Below are 26,472 nucleotides of genomic sequence, written 5' to 3' on the forward strand. Positions count from 1 at the left end.
TGGCAAGTGTGGGAGGAAGTGGTGGCAGTCACCGAGGAGGGGTGGAAGAAGTCAGTTCATCTTTGAACAAGTTCTGAAGGCCGCGTGCAGGCTGCCGTGTCAGTCTAGGACAGCTGGGGGACCCAGGCGCCAGGGCGGCTCCCGCCTGCCCCCAGCCCTTCTCCTCGCACCTCTGCTGGTGCTCTAGATCCACCTGCAAGCCCGAGGTGAGAGAGTGTGTGCGCGGGGCCACTTCTCCAGACCCCCCGCTAGGATGCAGAAGCCTTAAGCTGCTGGGGAAACCCACTCAACTCTCTGCCTCTAGGACAGGGGTAAGAACCCCTCCTTCCTCCACTGGGAACCTCACCCAGGCTCTGGGGGAGGGGAAGGATCGACATCCTTGCAGAATGGGCAGCGACCCCTTGGGCCCAAGGTCTGCTCCTCTACAAAGCAGAGGTCTGAGGGGATGAGCCCAATAGCCGCCAGAGACAGGAGGCAGAGAGGGCTGCCCTGGAGGGGCTGGATGGGGCCGGAGCAGTGAGAAAGCTTCACCCGAGGCCTAGGATGCCTCCACCCCGTCAGGAGCCCAGCACCAGCAAAGGCAGCAAGAGAGGGAAAGGGACCCCTCTCAGGCACCGATGTGAGCCGAGGGTGGCGCAGGAATGGGGAGAAGACCCTCCGGCAGCCCCAGTCCCGCACCAAGTCCACAGGCCTCTCTTCTGGCCTCTCCTAGTTCTAGACATTTCTCTCTCCAACCTTCACCTCTGTGTCTTCACCCCTCCTCCTTGAGACCAGCTCTACGTCCACCCACCACTTTGTTTTACCCTATCCTTCATCCTGCCCAGCCCTCACCTCCCTCCTGAACAAAGCTTGGACCCCACACAACTACTTCTTCACTCCACTCCTCCCTCCCCAGCCTCCCCCTGAGCTTACTGGGGAAGCTCCTGCTGTAACTGCCAGACAGGCCCACAACCCTTCCCCAGTAAATGTCCCTTGCTGCTCTCTGTGGCAACCCCTCTGCACCATTTCCTATTCTTAAATATCCACTATGTTCCCCTCACTCTCAGCTGATAATCTTACCCCATACTTCATGGAGAAAATATACATTACATCAAATTGACTGCACCTATGCTCCCGCCCCACAGCTACAGGAGGAAGTCTCGGCTCCTATCCAGGCCACCCCTCCTCGTGTCTCTGGATGTGGTCTGCCTTCTTGAACTACAGAGGCTGGGCAGCTAAAAGCTACTGTGCCCATTTTTCTCTGTAGCAGACACAACAGACACAGCTGCCTGCAAGGTGGAAGGAAGGAATGAGCCCAGGTGGTGATCAGCTCTTCTGGTCTGTTTGGTGGCAGAGGGGTTTGGTCCCATCCCCTTAGCACCACAGTGCTGAGCTCTGCTGGGAGGCAGTGGCAGTGGGTTTCTTCTGGAAAAGCCTCCTGGTGGAGTTGGGTTTCTCTTGGCTGCCACGTTCTTGGACGTGGGGACATCCTTTCTGGTTCTCCAGCCCTTCCAGAGCTTCTGTAAGATCCTAATATCCTTCAAAAAAACCTCTTTCTGCTAAAACTTGCCTGTGTGGATCCTGCAATCTGCAACTAAGAACCCTGAACAATACGCAAAGCAACAAAATAGTCTCCAGATAAATCAGATAAAAAAGATATTCAGTGCTGGGTGCAGTGGATCACACCTATAATCCCAGCACTTTGGGAGGCCGAGGCAGGCAGATCACGAGGTCAGGAGATCGAGACCATCCTGGTCAACATGGTGAAACCCCGTCTCTACTAAAAATGCAAAAAAAAAAAAAAAAGAAAGAAGAAAAAAAAAAATTAGCCGGGTGTGGTGGCGGGCGCCTGTAGTCCCAGGTACTCAGGAGGCTGAGGCAGGAGAATGGCGTGAACCCAGGAGGTGGAGCTTGCAGTGAGCTGAGATCGCACCACTGTGCTCCAGCTTGGGCAACAGAGTAAGACTCCATCTCAAAAGAAAAAAAAGCTATTCAGATCATGTCTGAATTCAGACATGAAAACAGACATGATTATGTCTTTTTCAATGGTGTCTTTTTCAGTGGCCAGGTTGCATGCTTTCTGGCCACAATACAATACAAATAGAACCTGATCATAAAAGATCCTATGTCTGGAAAATGAAACTATCACTTCTAAATAGTTTACAGTTTAAAGAGATCCTAGGCACTATGGCAGCCTAGACATTCTAATAAGCCTCCGTTCACAAAACACCCAGTTGATGGATACATATTTTTAAAAACATATATTTAAATTCATTGTAAAGTTCACAAGGAAGTACAGCGAATCATTAAGGGCCAAGGAAAGCTGCTAACCCCAAAGACGGGTGAACAAAAACCTGAAAGCCAGCTTGCAAAAGCTAATCCTGGGAGGCCAAAGTTTTGCGGATTGATGGTGTTCAGGGGTTGGGAGACTGAGGCACAGGCCTGGAGATCCTGGCATAATGAGCCAGGTTACCTGATGGGCTGTATCTTCAGTGCAAGGCTGGGTGAGGAAAACCTGCATGGCTCTGAGCTCCGGGCTGGGCACAGACCTGAAGCTCATGGCCTGGAGTGTGTGAAACCATTTTGGTTTCTCCATCATGGGACCCCAAGGTGGAGGAACCGAAGCAGCGTCGGGCTGGCAGCATCTTTGGCACTTGGAAGAAGCAAACCCTAATCATCTTTGTAGACAATCATACTCAGTCCAGGCCCCTCAGGATTTCCCCCAGATTAAATTCAGCCAAATATAAGCTCTTTCATGAAATAAAAATCACTAAACACATGAAGAGGCAAGTCACCATAAACATGAGTTGGCAAAAACAAGCTAAGACAGATTTAGACTTCAGATATTTGATATTAGCTAGAGAATATAACAAGATTATATGTGAAATAGTTAAAGTAGACATGTGTATTAAAATGAATGAAAGGCAATGTATAAAATAGCTAAAGGAGTAAACACTGGTATTAAAAATCAGCAAGGAGCAAGATAATATCAGAACTGACAAGTCAGATTTTTTTTTCATTTAAACACATACACTTCCTTGAAATTAAAAATATAATCATTGATAAATTTTAAAACATACAATGTATAGATTAAGCAACAGATGAGACACAGTTGAGGAGAGAGATAATGAACCTGAAGATAGAGTACAACAGTCCTTGTTAAACCTAAGCACATCAGAGCCACCTGGAGGGCTTGCTAACACGTGGTTTCGTGGGTCCTACACACACAGTTTCAGATGCAGTAGACACGTTTGGCAGAACATAAAGGCGCGGCCTTAAAAGCAGTATCAGTGGGAGCCAGAAGATGGTGGAATGATATTTTTAAAAAATTGAGAGGAAATCACTGTCAATTTAAAATTCTCTACCCAGAAAAGTTACCTTGTGAAAATATGGTCAAATAAAGAGATTTTCAGGCCGGGCGTGGTGGCTCACGCCTGTAATCCCAGCACTTTGGGAGGCCAAGATGGGCAGATCACCTGAGGTCAGGAGTTCGAGACCAGCTTGGCCAACATGGTGAAACACCCGTCTCTACTAAAAATACAAAAAATTAGCCAGGTGTGGTGGTGCGCACCTGTAATCCCAGCTATGCGGGAGGCTGAGGCAAGAGAATCACTTGAACCCAGGAGGCGGAGGTTGTGGTGAGACGAGATCATGCCATTGAACTCCAGCCTGGGTGACAGAGTGAGACTCCGTCTCAAAAAAAAAAAAAGGATAATAAATAAAATAAAAGTCTCTACTCAGAAAAGTTACCTTTCAAAAATATGGTCAAAAAAAGATATTTTCAGATAAAAACTGGGCGAACTTAAGATCATAACTAAAGGAAATACTTCACGGAGAAAGAAAATGATCTCAGAAGAAAGGTCTAAGGTGTGAAGAGTAAAGAAGGGGACACCAAACAAATGACCACTGTATAAAACAGTCTAATGATTAATTTGTGGAGAAAAAACAAGATAGATCTAAAACAACGAATAATAATGAAATGAAATCTAGGGAAAATCGGAGTTAGGGCAACTCAATATCGTGTGCCCTGTAGCGCTCATGAGGAAGTACGGGAAATCGGTAGGGCCGGGAAAGCTGCTAACCCTACAGGCAGGTGAACAAAACCTTAAAAGCCAATTGGCAAAAGAGAACAATGAAAAGACTGATGAACTTTTGATTTTGTTTTGTTACATACGATAAAATTTCAAGGGCAATTATCACCTATTGGTTAAAATAACAGAAATAGATATATAATTTCCAAACCAATAGTGGGGAAAAAAGGAATTTAAAAAATCTCAATCTGGCCAGGTGCAGTGGCTCATGCCTGTAATCCCAGCACTTTGGGAGTCCGAGGCAGGTGAATCACTTGAGCTCAAGAGCTTGAGACCAGCCTGGGCAACATGGCAAAACTCAGTCTCTACAAAAAACCAACCAACCAACCAACCAACAAACCATAAAAATAAGCTGAGGGTGGTAGCATGCATCTGTAGTCCCAGCTACTTGGGAGGCTGAGGTGGGAGGATAGTTTGAGCCAGAGAAGTTGAGGTTGTAGTGAGCCGTGATCATGCCACTGCACTCAAGCCTGGGGAAAAAAAGAAAAAAAAAAAAAAACATAATCCAAAATAAGATAATAAGAGTTTAAAAAACAATATAAAAGGCTGGGTGTGGTGGCTCACGCCTGTAATCCCAGCACTTTGGGAGGCCGAGGCGGGTGGATCACGAGGTCAGGAGACTGAGACCTTCCTGGCTAACATGGTGAAACCCCGTCTCTAGTAAAAATACAAAAAACAAAATTAGCTGGATGTGGTGGCGGGCGCCTATAGTCCCAGCTACTTGGGAGGCTGAGGCAGGAGAATGGCGTGAACCCAGGAGGCGGAACTTTCAGTGAGCCAAGAGGGCGCCACTGCACTCCACCCTGGGTGATAAAGTGAGACTCCGTCTCAAAAATAAATAAATGAAACGATATAAAAGAGATAAGCATTAAATGAAAGCACATTTGATGACAGAAATAAACTCATACATATCAGTAATCACAGTAAATGTAAATGGGTCAAACATCCATATAAATAAATGATATTATTAGATTGTATTTTAAAAAAAATCCAGCTGGGCAAGGTGGCTCATGTCTATAATCCCAGCCCTTTGGGATTAGGCCAAAGCAGGTGGATCACTTGAGGTCAGGAGTTCAAGACCAGCCTGGCCAACATGGTGAAACCGTGCCTCTACTAAAATACAAAAATTAGCTGGGCGTGGTGGCATGTGCCTGTAATCCCAGCTACTTGGGAGGCTGAGGCAGGAGAATTGCTTGAACCCAGGAGGTAGAGGTTGCAGTGAGCTGAGATCAAGCCACTGCACCCCAGTCTGGGTGACAGAGCGAGAATCCATCTCAAAAAAAAAAAAAAAAAAAGGTCAACTCAGTAGGAGGCTATAAGAGCTCTGAATATGCATACGTTTAATTTAAAAAAGAACTAACCTTGAACGCACATACATATATTATAATAAAAATGGACAGAATAATAAGAAATGGATACATCTACTATTACAGTGAGTGATTTCAACATACCTCTTAGTGATGGATGGGCCAAAGAGACAAAAAGGACAACGAGTTTTTGAAGGGCATAAATAACAAGCTTTTACTCAGCATATGTGGAACCCTTCGCTCAGCCACTGGAGGCTGTGCATACTATCCATCCACAAATGGAACATTTATTAAAAAAAGACCACACATCAGAACTCAAAGTATTTCTAAGAACTGATGTCATTCAGATTATATTTTCTGATTAAAATGGAGTTAATTGGTAAATTAATAACTTTAAACATCCATGTATTTGGAAACAAAAGAGAGCACTTTTAAATGTTTTATGGATCACAGAAGGAATCAAAATGGAAATAAAAACTATGGAGAACTGAATTATAATTTTAAAACTACATATCAAAACTTGGATGCAGCTAAAGTGGTAATTAGAAGGAAATATATACTTTTAAATGCTCATTAAGAAAAGAAGAACAGCTGAAATCAGAAAGCTTTGTCTAACTTAAACTAAAGCGGAAGGAATAATAAAGATAAGAGCAGAAATTAATAGAAAATTAATATCAACTAAACGAAAAGTTGATAATTTGAAGAGTAACAAAATAGGCAAATTCTGGCAAGATTAAGCCAGGAGAAAAATAATATTAGAAAGAAAAAATAAGGTATAAGTATAGATTCAGCAGAGATTAAAAAGATAACAGTACACTATTAATAATTTTATGCTAATAAATTTGAAAACTTCGAGAAAAATGGACAGATTCCTGTAGAAAAGATAAGTCACCCAAACTGACAAAATGAAGATAGCCTGAATGGCTTTATAATCCTGAAAGAAAATTAGCAGTTAAAAAAAATCTTCCTATAAAGCAAATGCTGGGCCTTGGTGGCTTTACAAGCATTTCTACTCAATGTTCAATAAATGGACAGCTCCAATCTTACCCAAATTATTCTGGAAAAACAGAAAAAGGGGATTAACTAAAAATGCCATCTCCAAAGCTAGTGTAATATTGATACCAAAGCCAGACAAGACAGGATGAGAAAAGAAAATTCATGAATGCAAATTATACAATAAAAACTTGCTAACTGAATCCTGTACTGCAAAATCACTTTTAATACCTCATGAGCAAGTTTGGCATATACCAGGAATTCAAGTTTAGTTTAACATCAGAAAGTCCGTTAATGTAATCCGCTATATTGAGAAATTGAACCCAAAAAACTACTTGTGTATCTCAATAGATACAGGAAAAGCATTGGATAAAATTCAACATCTATTCATGGTAAACAGCTCTTAGCCAAATAGGAATAAAAGGGAACTTCTATGCTAGATAAAGAATATCTATTGTGGTCAGGAAATGCTTTGCTCTGCATGGAGTCAGGAAGGAGGAGTAGGCATTGAAAGACACGGGCAGGGGCCGGCAGAAGCAGCAGCAAGCTGAGGTGGGGAAGGCTGAAGTTCAGCCTGGGTGGAGCGTAGGGCACCTGGAGGAGCCTGGGGGGTACTGTGCATCCCCACTTCACCGAGGGAGACACAAGCTCAGAGAGGCTGGGCACCTCCTCCAGGGTCACACAGCTGGATGAGAGCAGAAGCACGACTGAAACCTAAGTCCACCTGCCTGAAGGGTTTTGTTTCCTGTGAGCATCATTCTCACTTCCTAGGGGTGTCTGTTTTAGAAATATCATGTCTAAAATGTTCAGAAGGCCGGGCGCGGTGGCTCATGCCTGTCATCCCAACACTTTGGGAGGCCGAGGCGGGTGGATCACCTGAGATCAGGAGTTCAAGACCAGCCTAACCAATATGGTGAAACCCTGTCTCTACTAAAAATACAAACATTAGTTGGGCGTGGTAGCGGGCACCTGTAGTCCCAGTTACTCGAGAGGCTGAGACAGGAGAACTGCTTGAATCTGATAGGCAGAGGTTGCAGTGAGTCGAGTTTGCACCACTGCACTCCGACCTGCATGACACAGTGAGACTCTGTCTCAAAAAAAAAAGTTCAGAAACATTTAGCAGTTCCTTTCCCTAATACATCTGCATATTAAAAGTCATCAAGCAATCACTGTGGGCTGATCTAAATGCTTTGCAAAAAGAGGCCCTTGCTGTGGGTCTATCATCTTAAGCAATACCCAAGCAGACCCAGTTCCGACCACCTTTTATCACACGCTTTCTGCAGAGCCACGAAGACCCATCCATTTCCAACTCATGCACTCTGCAAGTTGCTCTCCTTTCCCGAAAGGTTAATTGCACCAAAGGGTTTCAAAAGATGTGTCACTTCCCTCACTTACAGAGCTCGATAAGTCAAGAAAGCTGGCCCCTCACGTTCGTGACTGTTGGATTTTTTTTAAAGTAGGAGATAAGTTTTTATAATGTAGATAAACCAAGTCATGAAATATGGAGTTAAGTGTAATTTAATATGGTTGAACTGTCCTGGCGTCTTCTGCGAGCTCTTTCAAAAAATGGCATGAGGGTCTAGACATGTTAGGAGTACAAATGACCCCCATGTCACACTTTACCAGGAACCTCACCTTCAACCAAGAAGGTCCCCAGCAAAGTAACTCATGCAAGGAGGAAATGCATGGAGCTCTGGGCTTTTGCTGTTGATCAGCCCATCCAGGGGCATTTGCCCCAAGTATAGCACAATCTCTGCTAATCATCCCCCAATGTATTAGACTGGTGCAAAAGTAATTACGGTCTTTACTTTCAATGGCAAAGACCGCAATTACTTTAGCACCAACCTAATATTCGTGCCAGAGTTTGAGGTTCTTGATGAGGACTGTATTGGAGACACGTTAGCTTATTTTTGTTTTTTAAATTTTTTTCCTTCAACAACTTTTATTTTAGTTTCAAGGGTACATGTGCAGGTTTGTTCCCTAGGTAAATGTGTGGCATGGTGTTTGCTGCACAGATCATCCCATCACTTAGGTATGAAGCCCAGCATCCATTAGCTATTCTTCCTGATGGTCTCCCTCCTCCCCGACCTCAACAGGCCCCAGTGTGTGTTGTTCCCCCATGTGTTCATGTGTTCTCATCATTCAGCTCCCACTTACAAGTGAGAACATGCAGTGTTTGGTTTTCTGTTCCTATGTTAGTTTGCTGAGGATAATGGCTTCTAACTCCATCCATGTCCCTTGTTCCTTTTTTTTTTTTTTTTTTTGAGACAGAGTCTTGCTCTTTTGCTCAGGCTGGAATGCAGTGGTGTGATCTCGGCTCACTGCAACCTCTGCCTCCCAGGTTTACGTGATTCTCCTGCTTCAGCCTCCTGAGCAGCTGGGACTACAGATGCGTGCCACTGTGCCCAGCTAATTTTTTTGCATTTTTAGTAGTAGAGACGGGGTTTCACCATATTGGCTAGGCTGGTCTTGAAACCCTGACCTCGTGATCTACCCACCTCAGCCTCCCAAAATGCTGGGATTACAGGCGTGAACCGCTGTGCCTGGCCTCTCATTCCTTTTTATGGCTGCATAGTATTCCACGGTGTAGATGTACCACATTTTCTTTATCCAGCCTATCACTGATGGGCATTTAGGTTTTTTCCTTGTCTGCTATTGTGAAAAGTGCTGCAATGTACATACGTGTGTATATCTTTATAATAGAATGATTTATATTCCTTGGGGCATATACCCAGTAATGGGATGGCTTGGTCATATGGTATTACTGCCTCTAGGTCTTTGAGAAATCACCACAGTGTCATCCACAATGGCTAAACTAACTGACACTCCCAACTTCTACCAACAGTGTAGAGGCATTCCTTTTTCTCTGTAACCTCACCAGCATCTGTTGTTTTTTGACTTTTAAATAGTAGCCATTCTGACTGGCGTGAGATGGTATCTCACTGTGGTTTTAATTTGCATTTCTCTAATGCTCAGTGATGTTGAGCTTTTTTTCATATGTTTGTTGGCTGCATGTAAGAGACACGTCAGCTTATTTTTAGAAAACCGCGTTTAAAAATAAGTGTTTAATTTGGTTAGGGAAGGGGCTCGATGTGCTGAGGATGGTGAAGTTTTCTTAGTGGACAATTAAAATTGAATTCTCTGTGATGAATGCCAGATATGTCAGCATGTCATTAATTTCCATCTATAATTAGAGTAAAATTTTACTCATTTAGGTGAAATAAAAAAAATCTTTATTAGGAAAACCTTGATTACTTGGCCCCATAGAATAATAAATGCAACTGTATTAATTTCAAAGGCTTATTTTCATTTATGCTAAGAGGAGTATTTGCAAATACAGAGCTTGCTCAGCTTTGACGTGCGATGGGGCAGGATCATTTGGAAACAGCATTTAATTTTGCTTAGCAAAAATGATCACACCAAAATGCTTGAGAAAGGTGATATTTTAGGAATGTTAAACCTGATAGTCACATTCTTAATGTCTTTACGGCATGCATTCTTGGGGCAGTGAGTTCAGAGCTGTGAGTAGAGCCAGGGGTGACTGCGATGATCACGCTTCCCTATGAATACTTCCAAGGCCTTACCCTGCAACTCTGACAAAATGAGACAAGAGGTTGTAATGGCCCAGTTTTGGAGGCGAAAGAGTGACATTTCCACGCAGTGTCTGCAGGGAACTCCCTGGGCTGAGACTGAGCAGAACCAGGAGGAAGGAGGGAGGCAGAGTTGCTTTGTTAAGTATTTGGGGATTTTATGTTTTAATCTGAATTATTCTCTGGGAATGGGACATTGATGCATTTGAGAACTAGAGACGGCTTGTAGCTGTGCATTTTCTGAGTGAAGGGAAATCTACTTCTGTAACTGGATCAGTGGTGCTCTGTGTTACTTGGCTGATCAGCCACGGGGCTGCCGAGGATAGTGAAGGGCTGGGGAGTGTGGACGCTGTCCATTCAGCAGCACGTACTGAGCACCCACTCAGTGCCCTGCACTGCTTTGGCATTTAGGGCACAGCGAGGAACAAAGCAACCTGGGGCACTGCTCCCCTGGTGCTGGTGTTCGGTGTGACTATGGACGGGAGGCAGGCTGGGCAGGTGCTCTCTTCCCTCCTACAGCTGCCATGGCAAGGCAGACTCTGAGGACGCCACCCCACTGGGAGGTGCTCTTGGCCTTGGAAGGCCATGAAGGGCCATAGCGGCGCAGGGGAGCAGGTTGTTGGAGCCTTTGAGCCACAGAAGAGCTCAGTCCAGTCCTTAGGGGAGGAGGCTGGGAAGAACCTCCTTCTGGGGATTCTGTGATAGGGAGGAGGATCTTAGAGAGGCAGGGCCTGTGTCCAGCCTGTGCACAGTGGAGAGGCCCGCCAGGGGTGGCATGTACCCAGCATGCTTAGAGCAGCAGCCCGGAGCATCCCACACTGCCAGTGGCAGCACCAGGTAGTAGCAAGGAGAAGGCAGGTTGAGGTGGCGGGAGGAACGCCAGCCTCCCGCCAGGGTCTGTGACCCTCCAGGCGTGGGGACCGACTGCCCACCCTCTTTGGACCATGTGGAGTCCTAATCAGGGGAAAGGAATCAGGCTGGTGGGAACAGAGGAAAGCAAAATGAAAAAGCAGGTAAGCCGCTAAGTCTGCCTTTGTTCATGGTCCAGAACACATAGTCCTCCTGCACAAATAACAACCATCCTGCGCCCAGCTATCACCAGACCCCCGGCTCGTAGAAAAACGCAAGGTAGCTCACTGCAACCTTGGTGTTTCCAGTACTGCACAAAGCCTTCTTCAGCACCCAGCACAAGCACCATCCTATAAAATCTCCAGCAAACCTTTGTCTCTTTGCAGTCAGCTTTTCTCTTGCTGACTTGCCCCTTGCACTCTTGCAACATATTTTCATACTTTTTCTAATACATCTGCCTTTTTTACCTACAACTGTCTTGGTACACTCTTTTTACTGCCTGCACAACACTGGCCCCAGATAGTTGCTGCCCATGACAGACCCAGACCACATTACCTCCGGGATGCTCCAGGGAAGGGAGAAGGAGTGTGGGAGCCGAAGCGGAGTTGGATTTGATTTGAAAGGCAACAGTGACAGTATTTGTACCCTGATGAAAATGGTGTAATTCATAGTTGTTACATAAACAGAAGATTCCTGTGAATCTTCAGGAAGATTGAAAAACAAAATAACAAAACTGCAAGCATTTTAAAAATAGAGAACAGTCTTAAACTCTGTACCTTCTGGCCAGGGACTGGGCTGACGCTCAGCTGACGGTGTGCAGGGTGAGGACTGACTTGCGTTTCTTACCTGTTCGTCCGTCAGGATTTGGACGTGGCGATTACAAATGGCCCTAAACTCCTCTCTGGAGATGGTGTTCGTTTTCATGGTGTCAAAATTCTCAAACTCCTGGGTGATGGCATGGTAATGGGAAGTCACTGCTTTGTGGAGGCGAGCCAGGATGTCTCTGTCGGCTGTGGCCTTGGGAGAGGTAGGCGGCGGGCCTTTGGGCATTTTCTCAGCCCACTCATCAGCTGTCTGGACAAAATAAAATGGAAATTGATCCATGTGAGAAATAATCAACCACCTCTTGCTCTGGGCTCCTCACCCAGGGCAAGTTGCAGGGAGACCCAGCGTGGTGGAGAGGAGAGGCCAGAAGACAGCTACAGCCTGGAGGTGGGTTCAGGCAGCCTCCAGCCCCAGGTCAGGCCCTGCTGAGCAAAAGCCTGGGTTTCCTGCCATGAAGGATCCAGCGAGTTCCCCATGGGGCAGAGCAGTGGCCATGGAAGGCTGGGCGGCCAGCATGGAGCCCAGCCCTGGGGAGGGCACACCGTTTACTCTCATCTATTCACGCCTTCAGGCTGTCTTTGGGTTCGATTAACAAACACAGTGCGAGCCTTCCCTGAGAGGCCAGGGAATGAACAGGGATTCGCACCCACATGCTTTCATTTCAGGATGCCAGTTTAGTTGATTACTCACAGTGGTCAACATTTGAAAGGGGGGTTTTGATGACTGCTGTGCCATTAGACTACAGCTAAATGTTCCTTGAAGCCTGAAAGTTTGTGAGACCCACAGGGACTTAATTCTGGGGAATTAAGTGCAGTGGCATCTGCTAAGGGTGACCTCCCCACAGTGGGCACAGGTCCCAGGCCCGGGTTAGTGCTCTGCCCCACTCCTTGGGCACTGGAAGTCAGGGGGTTGGAGTGTGGTTCAGGTCCTCATGACACTGTCCGTGGTGCTGAGGAGTCTGGAGGAGGGATGTGCATCTAGCCAGGGCTCAGAGATTTCCTGGGAGGAGGAGGAATTGGCTGTGGAGAAAGAGAGACAGCAGAAGGATTCTTTTACTGATGTGCTGGCAAGAGGGCTTGTGGCCAGGTGAGCTAGGAGGGGCCCGCAGAGGGCGGCATCCCACCTTCAGTATCTGCGGATGCTCACTGTGGCAGACACATATGACAGAGGGAAGAGCCAGCAAGGGAAGTTACTCAGTGAGCAGCAGCGGATGATGACAATTGCAAGGGGCCTTATCCTGGGGCCTGTCAGGAGGCACTGGGGAGACTGGGCTCCACGTTGAAGTCAGGCTTGGGAAACTGGGGCCCAAGGGATGAAGCGAATGGGGCAGCAGAGTCTTGAGCCTCCTGCAAAGAGGCAGGGGTCAGGGGTGGGGGGAAATGGGCAGGGCCTGGGAAGCAGCTCTGACATGCATCTACTTGCTGCAATCAGAGGAAGGCTCCCAAAGCCAGGCCTGTGGCTGCTGCATCAACAGGGCAGCCCGTGGAGTATGCTGACCTGGAAGGGGTGGGGCTAGAAGATATGCGTGGGAGTCGGGAACAAGTGAGATTCCCAAGGTGACCACACAAGAAAGCTGTTCCTGTATGTGGGTATATTCTGAGATATACTGGGTTTCCCCACATCAAAACCCACCATGGCTGTGAGCTTTGATACCAGCTCCTACCATGCCCCTCAGTGCCATGCAAAGAGTTTCACCGGAGTATCACTTCTAACCCCTCAACTCCTATTAAAACTTGGTCATGTTTTATTTTAAGCAGCTCGACAGCAATGTATATATTAGATGTTACTGTGTTTTATGACAGAGAAGTCTGCATAATGTATAAAGTCTTTCTTACTTTCTGAAACTGTACCAAATACAGGATGCTGCTGGGAATGTCCTCAGAAATCTGAAGCTACACACATACACTCAAGCCAAAGCCCACCACATCCTCCACCATGTAAAGGCTAACGGAGCTTCTATACATCTTCATTTGGAGCCATGTGCGAAGTAAATGAATGTCTTTTTATTTTAGAAAATAAAAGTGATATTGCTGATGCATTTTGAGTATCTTTAGGATTCAAACAGTTGCAAATGCACTTCTCAGACCCAAATACACGAGCATGTCCCTAACGGATGTTGGCATCAACAGAGTAGAGGAGCCTCTCCTGGACATAGAGCCATACCTCTCAGTCCATCCTTACGGTTTCAGACCTTCAGGGCCTGAGGAGGACAGGGCCTCATGTAAACATTACTGGAAAGAACACAGGTGGATGGAGCCCAGCATGGGAAGATGGGAATCCTGGGTCTGAGTCTAGACTCTGCCCCTACCCGGCTGTGTGCCCCTCCAGTAACTTGCTTACCCACTTTTTGCCTTGGTTTCCTCATCTACCCAGGAGGAATAAGGGTTCCCCTGAGATGATGTATATGAATGTTCTCTGAAAGTATTAAAGCATGAAACTAACTGGAAATACTATGAGTCTAACAACAGATATGGAAGAATTCTAACAAAGTATTATGTGCAACATTAGGTTAATATGCTCTAAACTCCAGATGAAATTGAACAGTTTTCTAGCAAAATTCAATTTAATTGAATTAGCAAATAAAGATTCAATTTAAATTGAATTAGAAAAGAAAGTATTTAAAGTATTAGAAAAGCCTGAATAGACAGGTAACCACAAAAGAAATGAAAAAGGCTGTTAAAAGATCTACTATCTATCATTAAAAAGGTGTTAAGCCCAGATGATTTTAAAGGCAAGCTGTATGGAACCCTTAAGGGATAGATAATTTTTACATTAGTCAAAATATTCCAGAACACAGAAAGAGTCATATTCCAATTATTGTATATTACACAAATACCAAAATATGATAAAGAAAACATGTCAAAAGAAAAAATAAAAGTCAGTCTAGTTATGGCCATTAGTGCAAAAATTCTAAAATAAAATATTAGAAATATTTAGCACCATATTTAAAAATAACACACCAAGATCAACTACGGTTTATTTCATGGATAAGAATGCAAGAATTGGCAAATCTTTCAATTCCTTACTTTAGTGAAGGCCACATGTCAACAGATAGCAGAGGCATTTGACAAAATTCAGCAGCTATTCCTGATAAAATGGTATAAAATAGAAATAGAATGGGATGGATGAACTATATAGAAATAAAACATTGTAAACATGAGTATTAATCAAAAATTATCTGTAAAGATTATATTAAATGGATGAACTACTAAAGCATTAAAATCAGGAACAAAATAAGCATGCTTTCACTTCTTCTATTCATATTTTTAGAAGTTCCAGCTTTTGAAATACGACAAGAAAATAAAATCAACATGTAAATGTTGAAAACTGGTATCATTATTTGTGGATATGACTGTACAGGTAGAAAATCTCAATGGCATTTAGGAAAGTGGCTGGATTCAAGCTAAAAATACAAAAAAGCAATGCCATTCTTTTATGGTCACTATAAGTAGTTCAGGATTGAGATGTGACAAAAATTCACAATCGCATTAATGACAAAGCAATTGAATACCTCTGGATAAATGCCATATGAAAGGTACATATGACACAGGCATACCTCATTTTTTTTTTTTGCGCTTTGCTTTATTGTGCTTTGCAGAAATTGTGTTTTTTATAAACTGAAGGATTGTGGCAACCCTGTGTCAAGCAAGTCTATCAGCGTCATTTTTCCAAAGTATGTGCTCATATCGTGTCTCCACGTCACAGAGAAATCGTTCATGAAAGAGACAGTCAATTGATGTGGCAAACTTCAATGTCTTATTTTAAGGAATTGGCAGTGCCACCCCAGCCTTCAGCAGCCATCAACATTGAGGTGGGACCCTCTACTAGCAAAAAGATTACAAGAAGATTACTTGCTGAAGGCTCAGAAGATCACCACCATATTTTAGTAATAAAGTATTTTTATTAAGCTATGTAATTTTTTTAGACATAATGCTATCACACACTTAATAGACTACAGTATAGTGTAAACATAACTTTTATATGCATGAGTAAATCAAAAAGTTCATTGACTCATTTTATTGCGATATTTGCTTTGCTACGGTCTGGAACCAAACCTGCAAAGTCTCTGAGATATGCCTGTATGAAGAAATGCCATATACATGGGCAAAGACTCCATGACTAAAACACCAAAAGCAATTGCAACAAAAGCCAAAATTGATGAATGGGATCTAATCAAAGTAAAGAGCTTCTGCATAGCAAAATAAACTATCATCAGAGTGAACAGGCAACCTACAGAATGGGAGAAAATTTTTGCAATCTACCCATCGGACAAAGGCCTAATATCCAGAATCTACAAGGAACTTAAACAAATTTACAAGAAAAAAACAACCCCATCAAAAAGTGGGCAAAGGATATGAACAGACACTTCTCAAAAGAAGACATTTATGTGGCCAATAAACATATGAAAAAAAGCTCATCATCACTGGTCATTAGAGAAACGCAAATCAAAACCACACTGAGATACCATCTTAATGCCAGTTAGAATGGTGATTATTAAGAAGTCAGGAAACAACAGATGCTGGTGAGGCTGTGGAGAAATAGGAATGCTTTTACACTGATGGTGGGAGTATAAATTAGTTCAACCATTGTGGAAGACAGTGTGGTGATTCCTCAAAGATCTAGAACCAGAAATATCATTTGACCGAGCAATCCCATTACTAGGTATATACCCAAAGGATTATAAATGATTCTACTATAAAGACACATACACATGTATGTTTATTGTGGCACTATTTACAATAGCAAAGACTTGGAACCAACCCAAATGCCCATCAATGATAGACTGGATAAAGAAAATGTGGCACATACACACCATGGAATACTATGCAGCCATAAAAAATAATGAGTTCATGTCCTTTGCAGGGATATGGATAAAGCTGGAAGCTATAATTCTCAGCAGACTAACATAGGAACAGAAAAGGATATACCACATGTTCTCACTCATAAGTGGGAGTTGTACAATGAGAACACATGAACACAGGGAGGGGAACATCACACACCGGGGCCTGTTGTTGGGTGGGGGGCAAGCGGAGGGAAAGCATTAGGACAAATACCTAATGCATGTGGGGCTTAAAACCTAGATGGCAGGTTGATAAGTGTAGGAAACCACCATGGCACATGTATACCTACGTAACAAACCTGCACGTTCTGTACATGTATCCCAGAACTGAAAGTAAAATTTAAAAAATGCCTGTATAAACAATGTGTATAAATAATATACATATTATATTACAGTTACTGAAGCAAGATTGGAATAAATAGACATATTATGTTCCTGGATATAAAGACTCACTTTCAAAAGAGAAAGCCTTTCTCAAGTTATAAATAAGCTTAATAAAATTCTAATAAAAATCTCAATGGATATTTGGGAGAATTATTAGACATATTGATATCAACATTGGTATTAAAAAATAACGTGAGAATTACCATGAAATTTTTGGAAAAGGATAGGAATGAAGTTTTTGACTCACCAGATATTAAAGTTGCCATGAATTTGATATAATCAGAGTAATATAGCTAGGTTCAGAAATACACAAATATATCAATGTGCAACTACTCTGGCAGTGAGTGGGAACTAAGTCTCTACTGTGCTGAGCCCTTACATCATAAGGCCTGTTTGTTACAGCATTATGAAAGTGTTACAGAACAGTGTGGTCAACGTAAAGGTAACCTTGGGTAGGGGCAGCCGTGCTCTCAGGAGGGAACACCATGCCACAGATGCAACTGGCTGGGACATGGCCCTGGTTGGGGTGGCCACTGCAGGCCTCCTTGAGGAGGAAATGGCTGAGGTGGGTGCCACGGGAAGTGCAGGTGGAAAGAGATTAAAAACCCAGCGTGGGAGGTAACATTATCCTCCTCAACAAGCATGGACGTGAAGGTCCGGGAGGCCGAGAAATGCCTGAAGTCACAGAACCAACAGAGTGGCGCCCGGATTCTACCCAGGCTCCTGGCCTGCAAACACATGCTTTCCTAGACGTGCAGAGAGCTGCAGCCAGGGTCCAGGTCATGGTGATAGGTCCCCGCCCTCACCTGGGGAGGCAGGGGACGGACACAGGTGTTGCCACGGAGAAGCAGAAGCAGCCCAACTGTGTGGCAGCGTGGGGAAGGTGCTGGGCACCTATCAGCCTCCATTGCATGGAGGTGGCTGGCCGCCCGTGCAAATACTCTTTTCCTGCTTGCAAAAGGAAGTATTGCGTGTTCACTATAGAAAACTTAGAAACTACAGGCTGGGTGCAGTGGCTCACACCTGTAATCTCAGCACTTTGGGAGGCCGAGGTGGGTGGATCACAAGGTCAGGAGTTCGAGACCAGCCTGGCCAATACAGCAAAAGTTCGTCTTTACCAAAAATACAAAAATTAGCCAGGTATGGTGGCGGGAGCCTGTAGTCCCAGCTACTCAGGGGGCTGAGGCAGAAGAATTGCTTGAACCCAGGAGGCAGAGGTTGCAGTGAGCCGAGATCGTGCTACTGCACTCCAGCCTGGGCAACAGAGCGGGACTCTGTCTCAAAAAAAAAAAAAAAAGAAAGAAAGAAAGAAAGAAAGAAAACTTAGAAACTACAAAAAGGCACAAAGGAAAAATGATCACTGAAAACCCCGCCCCCCTCAGCCACCACTGTCATCGCCTCAGAGCAGAAGGGAGGAACCACCGACCTGGGGTCCCCAGGCCCCATGGATGCTGCCGCCCAGAGAACCACACCGCCCCGCCCCCACACACCCAGTTGCTGGTGGGAGAGCGCCTGGGTTTTCCATCAAGGGCATTTTGGCTGAGAATCTGTTAGGCGCCGTATTCTGGTTCCCATTTCACTTTTTAGCAAAGCTGCTCAGCCGCCGCCAGCCTCGCTCGAGTGACTGGAGACGCCAGGGAGGAACAGATGGCTCTTGGTCTGGCGCTTCTGTGTCCCTGGCACTTCTCACGTGATCATTATATCTGAATGGGGGAAAAAATAATGCTTTTTCTATAACTAGAAGAAATGTTTCTTCTAATCAAAAAAGACACCACTATCTTCAGATGCAAATGACACGTTCCAATATTAACTGCGCTTTACATCAAAGGCCCCCTCAGGACAGAAATCACAGCTGCAACAGGAAAAGCAGGGCTGCAGGGAAGGCGGGGGCTCGGCTGGGCCCGGTCCGTGCTGGGCCCGAACACCTCACACTCCCCAGCTTATCTGGCAAAGATGAGCTCCTGGCTGCTTCTGGTGATGTTTAAAGTTCAACAAGCAAACAAACAAACAAAATGGAGTGCAGTCATATGCACTCTAGGTCTGACCTCAACAGAGAACCATTTACATGTTTTCAAGGGGTTTTATTTCAAGTATTCAAAGATATTCATGGGACCTTGTTTGAGCAAACAATTGCCCTTCTAGATGTGGCAAAGACAGCCCACCACTACCAGAAGGAAAATTCTTGGCCCCTTTGTGACTACACCGTAATATTGGCAAAATACATAAAAGAAATAATGTCCCAATACATGAAGTATACAGTCATCAAAGAGGCTACTCACACCCCACTTTGATGGGGTGCTTCTCAGCTTCAAATGTATCCATGTATCTCGCTAGTAAAAAGCAAGTCACAGCTTCAGAATCTAAACCCCTGGTTCTAAAATCCTGCCATGACATAGGAATCACCCAAGAGGCTGCCCCAACAGCCACAAGTTCTGGGTGGGGGGTGGGAGGGAGGCAGCCCGGTCAGGGGTGGGAGGGAGGCAGCCCGGTCAGGGGTGGGAGGGAGGCAGCCTGGTGGGGGGTGGGAGGGAGGCAGCGCAGGTCGGGGGTGGGAGGGAGGCAGCCCAGGTCAGGGGTGGGAGGGAGGCAGCCTGGTGGGGGGTGGGAGGGAGGCAGCCCGGTGGGGGATGGGAGGGAGGCAGCCCAGGTCACAGGTGGGAGGGCAGTAGCCCAGTGGGGCATGGCCTGCGGTCTCTATTATTGTCCTTGGCTCTGCTCAGGGTCTCTCCGGGTAGGCACAGCATGGCCGCCTGCTGCTATCTGGGAAGAGCCCTTCAGGGAGGCACAGTGCTGGGATTCCCAGCCCAGGTCCTGGCCTCCGGCACCAGGGCCAGACCTGCCCTTGTTCAGCGCCTCACAGGGTGCGCTCCTGAGCAGCAGGCAGCACCAGTAACCAAGCGCCGCCTGCCAGGGCAGAAGGAACGCGGCCAGGGCCAGCCTAGGCTGGAAGAGGCGGGCTTGGGCCTGAAGAGTGGGGACAGCCCATCATAAACCCAGGGCTCAGGCTGCCCCTATCTTGTTACCTTGGGTAAGATGCACCCCTAAATTGGCCTCCCTGTCCTCACTGGGGTAAAGTGGAAATAAAAACAGCCACCTCTTTGGAAAGTACAAGAGGGGAGGACTGCTTGAGCTCAGGAGCTTGAGACCAGCCTGGCAACATGACAAAACCCCATCTCTACAAAAAATACAAAAATTAGCTGGGCAAGGCATGCACCTGTGGTCTTAGCTACTTGGGAGGCTGAGGTGGGAGGATCACTTGAGCTTGGGAGGCTGACGCCACTGCGAGGCCTGATCTTGCCACTGCGAGGCCTGATCTTACCACTGCACTCCAGCCTTGACGACAGAGCAAGACCCTGTCTCAAAACAAAAACAAAACCAAAAACAAACCAGCCACCTCAAGGGCGGGCCTGAGATTTCACCAACACAACCCTCAAGGCATGTGGCCCAGAGCCTGCCGCGCTGCTGCTGCTGCTGGTGATTACAGATATTTCTGCAGGAGTTGGGAACTCAGACAGACGTGGGTTAAGTCTCTTCCTGGCTAACACCAGGCTATCATGAATGATAAGAGGATGGCGCATCCTGGTGCCCATTACTGCCTGCAGCTCAAACCACCCAGCCAAGGAGCTGGAGGCACTTCTAAGGCAGAAGCCAGGTCTGAGACTTGGTCATAGGAGCCCAGGCACACAGTGGCCATGCCACAGAACTGTGTCTCTTGACCGGTGAGCTCTGGGCAGCAGGGCTGTGGGGGTCCAATCACAGGCTCCAACTGAGGCGAGGGCCCAGTGCCACCATCCTCTAGCTGCAACTCACTAAGGCAATCACTTCACCTCTCCGGGCTTCCGTCCTCCATCTGAGAAATGGGGATAACCACACCAGTTAGAACTACCCTGCCAGAGTCACTCCGGGAAAAGACAGGCATCTTCCAGGACATCCCCCATGCACTTTAGGAAGGAGCTGTTGGCCAGGCACGGTAGCTCACACCTGTAATCCCAGCACTTTGGGAGGCTAAGACGGGTGGATCACTTGAGGTCAGGAGTTCGAGACCAGCCTGGCCAACATGGCGAAACCCCGTCTCTACAAAAAATACAAAAATCAGCAGGGTGTGCTGGCCCACACCTGTAATCTCAGCTACTTGGCAAGCTGAGACATGAGAATCGCTTCAACCTGGGAGGCAGAGGTTGCAGTGAGCCAAGACTGTGCCACTGCACTCCAGCCTGGGTGACAGAGCAAAACTATGTCTCAGAAAAAAAAAAGAAAAAAAAAAAGAAGGTGCTGTCCTCCCTGGCGTCTGAGATAAAGGCAAATTAACTTTTGTCCTGCAAGGAACTCACCTGTGTGGCGGGGAAAGCTCTAAGGGAGAAGCTTCCTTACTCAACCCAAGCCAGGGGCGGGAGCAAGCCCTGAGGTGAGAGTTAAGCCTAGTGCAAGAACTGGCTAGAGAGGGGAGGGCAGGCTCCCTAAGGGTCAAGAGAACCTGAAATTGTTGTTAGTTCACGTTCGGTTTTATTGTCCTCCTGTTTCAGCAGCTCTATGAGGTGGCCCCAGTAAAGAGCCCTCTAATATCCTGTCAGTATGTCCAGCCTTGTTCTTGGCTGGCTTTAAAATCAGTTTTCCACCAAATTGTATCCTGAACGACTTCTATGGATGATCGGGAAGAGAGAACTTCATAGAAGGGGGTGGTAGACTTGTCAACTAAAGCCTCAGAGCTGGAGAGGCAGCAGTGCACATGTGTTTGCTTTCTTGGGGTCTGTCGCCTCCATGGCCCCCCTGCTTCTGTTCACCCTGTGTGCATGCCCTTTGCCGGGGGGGGGGCTTTGTGGCGGCTCCCACTATAGAAGCTGAGAGTATTTCCCCGCCCTTTGGCTTTGGATTCTGCCATATGTCATGCTTTGGCCAGTGGAATGTGGGTAATTACAATGTGATGGAAGGATGAAGGAGCATTTGCATAATGGGGCAAGCCCTCTTGCACCTACACCATTGCCTTAGAAGACAGGCTCTGGCCATCACACAGGACCAAGGAGGAGAATGACAGAGATGAAGAGCAGAGTCATCCTAGCCAAGATGGCAGAGCTTAGCCCAGCCTAGATCAGCCCCCACAGCTGTGAAAACTGAATGAATGGATGTTATTGTTTCGTGGCCCTGAGGGTTTATGGTTGCTTGTTACATAGTGATAGCTGACTGCTACAGTTCTGGGTTTCTAATGAGTAAGAAGTAAAAAGGGATGAGCTTAGAATACAGACAGGACAAGTAAGCTGTTGAGCACAGATGGCTTTTTAGTCATCAGCGTTCCATGAAATGGACAAATTGCAAAGGGGCTTTGTGGCCCTTGGTGAGTATCCAAGATGGCGGTCACCCACCCTAGAACAACAGGTTGTGACAAAGTGGTTAGCAAGGTCCATCTAGCTGCTAGACTAGAAATATATCTGCATATTAATGTAATTATGAAGGTTATAATTAGCTCATCTGACTGTATGATTCATATACTAAGTTTTGTTCTGAATACTTACAGAGACAATTATATGGTTTTTTTCTATGATTCCTTACAGGAGAAAAAAAAAAAGTCCTGAAACTTCACACAGAATAAGAACTCAGCAGGTAGCAAAAACTCCTAATTAGAAACACTCAGTAAAGAACTCCTCACTTCCTTTTAAAGAATGGTGTAATTACTTCTAAGAATTGAAAAATTACTTCATTTTATCAAATATTTTGATTAGCAAAGAAATTAATTGTACTGTATCTTCATTTGTATTTACAGTGAATAAATGAATGCTAAAAATAACAACAGCAGGAAAACTGCCTGTCAAAAAAAAAAAAGATAAAACATTAAAAAATCCAGATGAAAATAAAGTGGAAGCTCTGAGGAAGCTGCCTGCTACAGACCTCGCTGCCGGATCAAGAAACGGACGCTGGCCTCCAAAGGGCTCAGCACATGCCTGAGGGGAGCCTCTGGTGCATCAGGAGGTCGGGCCCAGGTTATTGCCTGATGGGAGTAGATACTCCAGCACGCTGTTTGCACAAGTGAGGCAGTTTCACCAGATTTCCAGGCGCAGTTCCAGGCTTTCTGGTGGCATAACTGCTGCCCAGGCGTGGGATCTCTTACCACACAAGGATTCCTTCTGGGCAATGAACAATAGCTAATCTGAAGATTCCAGAACTTCCTTTGCAAAGGCCATCAGTCAAGTCAAGCTTCAAGTGAATTCAACCAGTGCTTACTGAAAACTGACCCCAGAGTACCAGTGGCCTTCCTTCCTGCGTCTCCTTTACCCAGGCACTGAGCTGGGCAACAGGGAATCTTCTCTGGTCCTCACATCACCCTGCGAGGCAGCCACAGCTCTCCCTGCTGTACAGACAAAGTAAGTAGGGCTCAGTTCCAAGCTCCTGCCAGCCGGTGCTGGAAATGGAGACTGTTTGACTCCAAAGCCATGCTCCTCCGATTTCACCCAAGTCCAACCACCTACCACATGTGCAAGAACACAGAAGCCTCCTGAAAATCCCAACTCAGCAACACTGACCAGGGCCCATGACGTGCCAGGCACACTCACAGGCAGGAGCAACAGAGCAGTGAGCCAAAACCCCCACTCCTGAAGAAGCTCATGTTTTGAGACGCCCACCCACTTTCCTCCTCTGCAAATGAGGCTCCTTGTCCCCACCACAAGCCTGAACCCCAGGGCCTGGCCCAGAGCCAGGCACACATTCTCATTCTCACTTGCTGAGTGTTGAGTGTTGAGATTCGTCCAGTCCAGTGCAGCATCCTGAGCCAGAACATAAGCAGCCACACTACAAGTTACCTTCCTGGGTGTGTGATGACAGTTAAGATGCTGGTAACATCTGTATTTTGGATTTTCTCTGCAAGACTTATTTGGGACAATACATTCTTGGATTGGTACCTGGCTTCTTGATAGGATCATGACCTCATAGAATCACTGGTGTGACTCAACTCTGATGCTTAATTGATCCACAAATGATTGTCGTGGCTCTGGAGGGACCAAATGAACGGGGAGCCTGCCTGGGCTGGTTGCACCGTTGTCCATTTAGTTTGAATATATAGAGGGCTTCCCGTGGAGGCTAGGAATCAAGAAGAATCCTGATCCGGGTTCAGGGGAATGAGGCGGGAGTGCTCTGAGGATGCCGGAGCGGTGATTAACACAAGGCAGGTGCTGGAGGAGGTGAGCAGTGTCCCCCGCACCATGCATTTCCATGGGGCCTGGCTGAGGTCCTGCCACGGGGTGTGCTGCATAGGGCTGGGGCACAAGGGAGAATGAGAACTCATCCCTGCCCTGGGGGACATGGGACTCCCAGGTTTGAGAAAATTCAACCACACAAATTAAAACGATTACCAGAAATTCTGTCTGATGTGCTTCTTCCAACTTCACCAACAGGTTCACGATAGCCTTGTCTTCTGCCTGACACAGCTGTGTTTGAAAGGGGGCTTCTCTAGTGGGGAAGGGGGCCCATGTGACCACCCTTCACAGGGCCCAGGTGGGGAAAGCCTGGTGTGGCCCCCTCACATTCCTGCAAGAGGCATCAGAAACTGTGCCTCCCTCCCTTTGGTGGCTGGCCCTGTGCTACTTCCGGCAGAGCTTGCCTGGCACATGCCGAGTTCCTACCCTGTCCATGCTACTGGGAACCGGGGTTGGAGGGGGACTCATACTCCTTTCTAAAGGGAGGCTTCAGAGCCAGGCCAGACCCAGGACGCATGCATGGAAGAGCTGCAGTGTCGCCACAGCCAATCGGGACTTGGGAGAAAGTTTGAACAGCAAAAGAATAACTCTGTAGCACGCTAAGTGAGAGTGAATCTCAGCAGCCTGTGCAACCTCCTTGCCAACTTTCCGTGATGATGTGACTTTCATTCTGTTGCTTTTATCACTACAGCTGGCTTTAAGGAGGTGATCCATATTAGTGCAGATACTGGGACAGTGCTAGGACCCGTGTAGACACAGAAGCTCTACAGGAAGCAGACACCACCCATGCCAAGGTCCCTGGGCTTCCCCCAGGAGGGCAGCAAGCTTACCAAGCTCAAAGGCTGAGGAGGAGAAGTGGATGCATCGGGTCTGCCTGGTTCCCACTGGACCACCACGTGACGATGCCTGTAGGCCCTGCTGGGTGGCCTGCGATAATACTCCTTCTGCCTTAGCGTGGCACAGGGGGCCTAGCAGCCCCTGCACCCTGGCCTGTCTCCAAGGCCCCCCTGAGAGTCCAAGTCAGCCTGAGTTACCCCTCAAGACTTGCCACAGTGCCACCAACCTACAGGATGGCAGGTAGTGAATTTTGCATTGGCAAGTAGAGAGTGAAATCCAAGGGAAATAGTTAAAATCGCTGAAATTACATCAAGAAGACTTAGCTTTTCTTGCCATCAAGAGCAAGGGTAAATAACAGTAATGCTAATATCTTAATAATTTACTTAATTTATTTACAATTATCTTAGAGCCCTTTCCTGAAAACGAAACTTCCCCATTCTTTACCATATTCATTGAAAATACGTAGACACCATTATATTTACAATAAAAAGAAAGATAAATTGGAGTAACACTGTTGGCAGTGAATATAAATATGATGTTCATAAAAGATTACAAACATTTTGATGTACTTTACCATCCCTTTGGTTGAAAACTACATTCTTCAATTCTCTCTTGGAACAAAAAACCTCTTCAAGTTATTTAACATATAACTGAATGACTTTCGAGATTGTATATTTCCACACAAAGTGAGGAAAGATCTCATTGGCTCTCTGCTTGCTAGAATGTGACAAAATAATTACTCTGTATTGAATAAGGATGTGTTTTGTTAAAAAATTCCATTATTTCCATGGTAATAAAGTGGAAAGATTTTATATGGGTTTCTACTATGTCTTTTAAAAATTCTATTTCTGCACTGAGCGTTATTTTTATACTCACTGAAGAAACTGAAATTGCACTTTAAGATTTAAGGGAAATGTTAAACAGGAACGATTTTCTAAAAACAAGGTGATACTCTACACTTTGCACATGGCACTTTGAATGTAAAATGTTTTTCTAGAAGTGAAGAACGGGTATTTGCTGGGGAGAGAAATCCAGATGATGTTTTCCCAGTTTGTGGGAATCTCATGAGAAGGTGTGTGTGCTGCCGTTTAGGTCTTCTCTTTTTTTTTTTTTTTTTTTTCCTGTTCGGCTTTTTCACCAAGCCACTGGGTAGCATTTTTGCTTCGATGCCTTGTTCCTCCTTTATGCCTTCTAGGCCAGCGCTTCTCATCTTGAAAGGGGATGTGATGGCTTCCAGGCGCATGGGACCAACTCCTTGCTCCCGTCTGAAAAGACACACGTCGCCTTCCCTTCCCGGAAGCTCGCAGGCCTCTGTGCCTCCTGGGCTGGTTCTCAAGGCCAGGACAGTGCCAGGAGGATGAGCCCCAGGCCTTCTGCACAGCAAGAGCCCTGGACTCCCCCACCATGGAGCCCTGGGGCGGGCTGGTCTGCAGAGCAGCGGCCTGGGACCTGCACTTTAAGAAGCGCTGTCTGATTTGAGTGGTGCTTAACGAAGCAGTATGAGGAAGGAGCAATGACAGGGGAGGACTCATGGTCAAGCCACACAGCAGGGGCAGGAAGCCCGCGGCCCTTGCTGTGAGAAGAGCTCAGATCATT

At 46.2% G+C, this 26,472-nt stretch overlaps 1 protein-coding gene and 1 long non-coding RNA gene across 22 annotated transcripts in view; one reads left to right on the top strand and one right to left on the bottom strand.

The window, feature by feature from the left end:
* Positions 1–26,472, bottom strand: part of EFCAB6 (EF-hand calcium binding domain 6) — a 283,240-nt gene that overhangs the window by 14,377 nt on the left and 242,391 nt on the right. For all 21 annotated transcript variants that reach the window (XR_010155956.1, XR_010155963.1, XR_010155962.1 and 18 more), the window contains one exon: positions 11,656–11,883. Coding sequence is in view for 11 of the 21 variants with exons in the window: in XM_016939334.4 (XP_016794823.3) it covers positions 11,656–11,883 (228 nt within the window). In the remaining 10 variants the exon portion in view is untranslated. The remainder of the gene's footprint in view (positions 1–11,655; positions 11,884–26,472) is intronic.
* Positions 17,283–24,201, top strand: LOC129138521 (uncharacterized). Its single transcript, XR_008541847.1, has 2 exons — positions 17,283–17,423; positions 22,614–24,201. It is a non-coding gene; the product is annotated as an uncharacterized LOC129138521 (long non-coding RNA).

Source organism: Pan troglodytes, chromosome 23, assembly GCF_028858775.2.
Source record: "Pan troglodytes isolate AG18354 chromosome 23, NHGRI_mPanTro3-v2.0_pri, whole genome shotgun sequence".
In the NCBI taxonomy this organism is placed as follows: Eukaryota; Metazoa; Chordata; class Mammalia; order Primates; family Hominidae; genus Pan; species Pan troglodytes.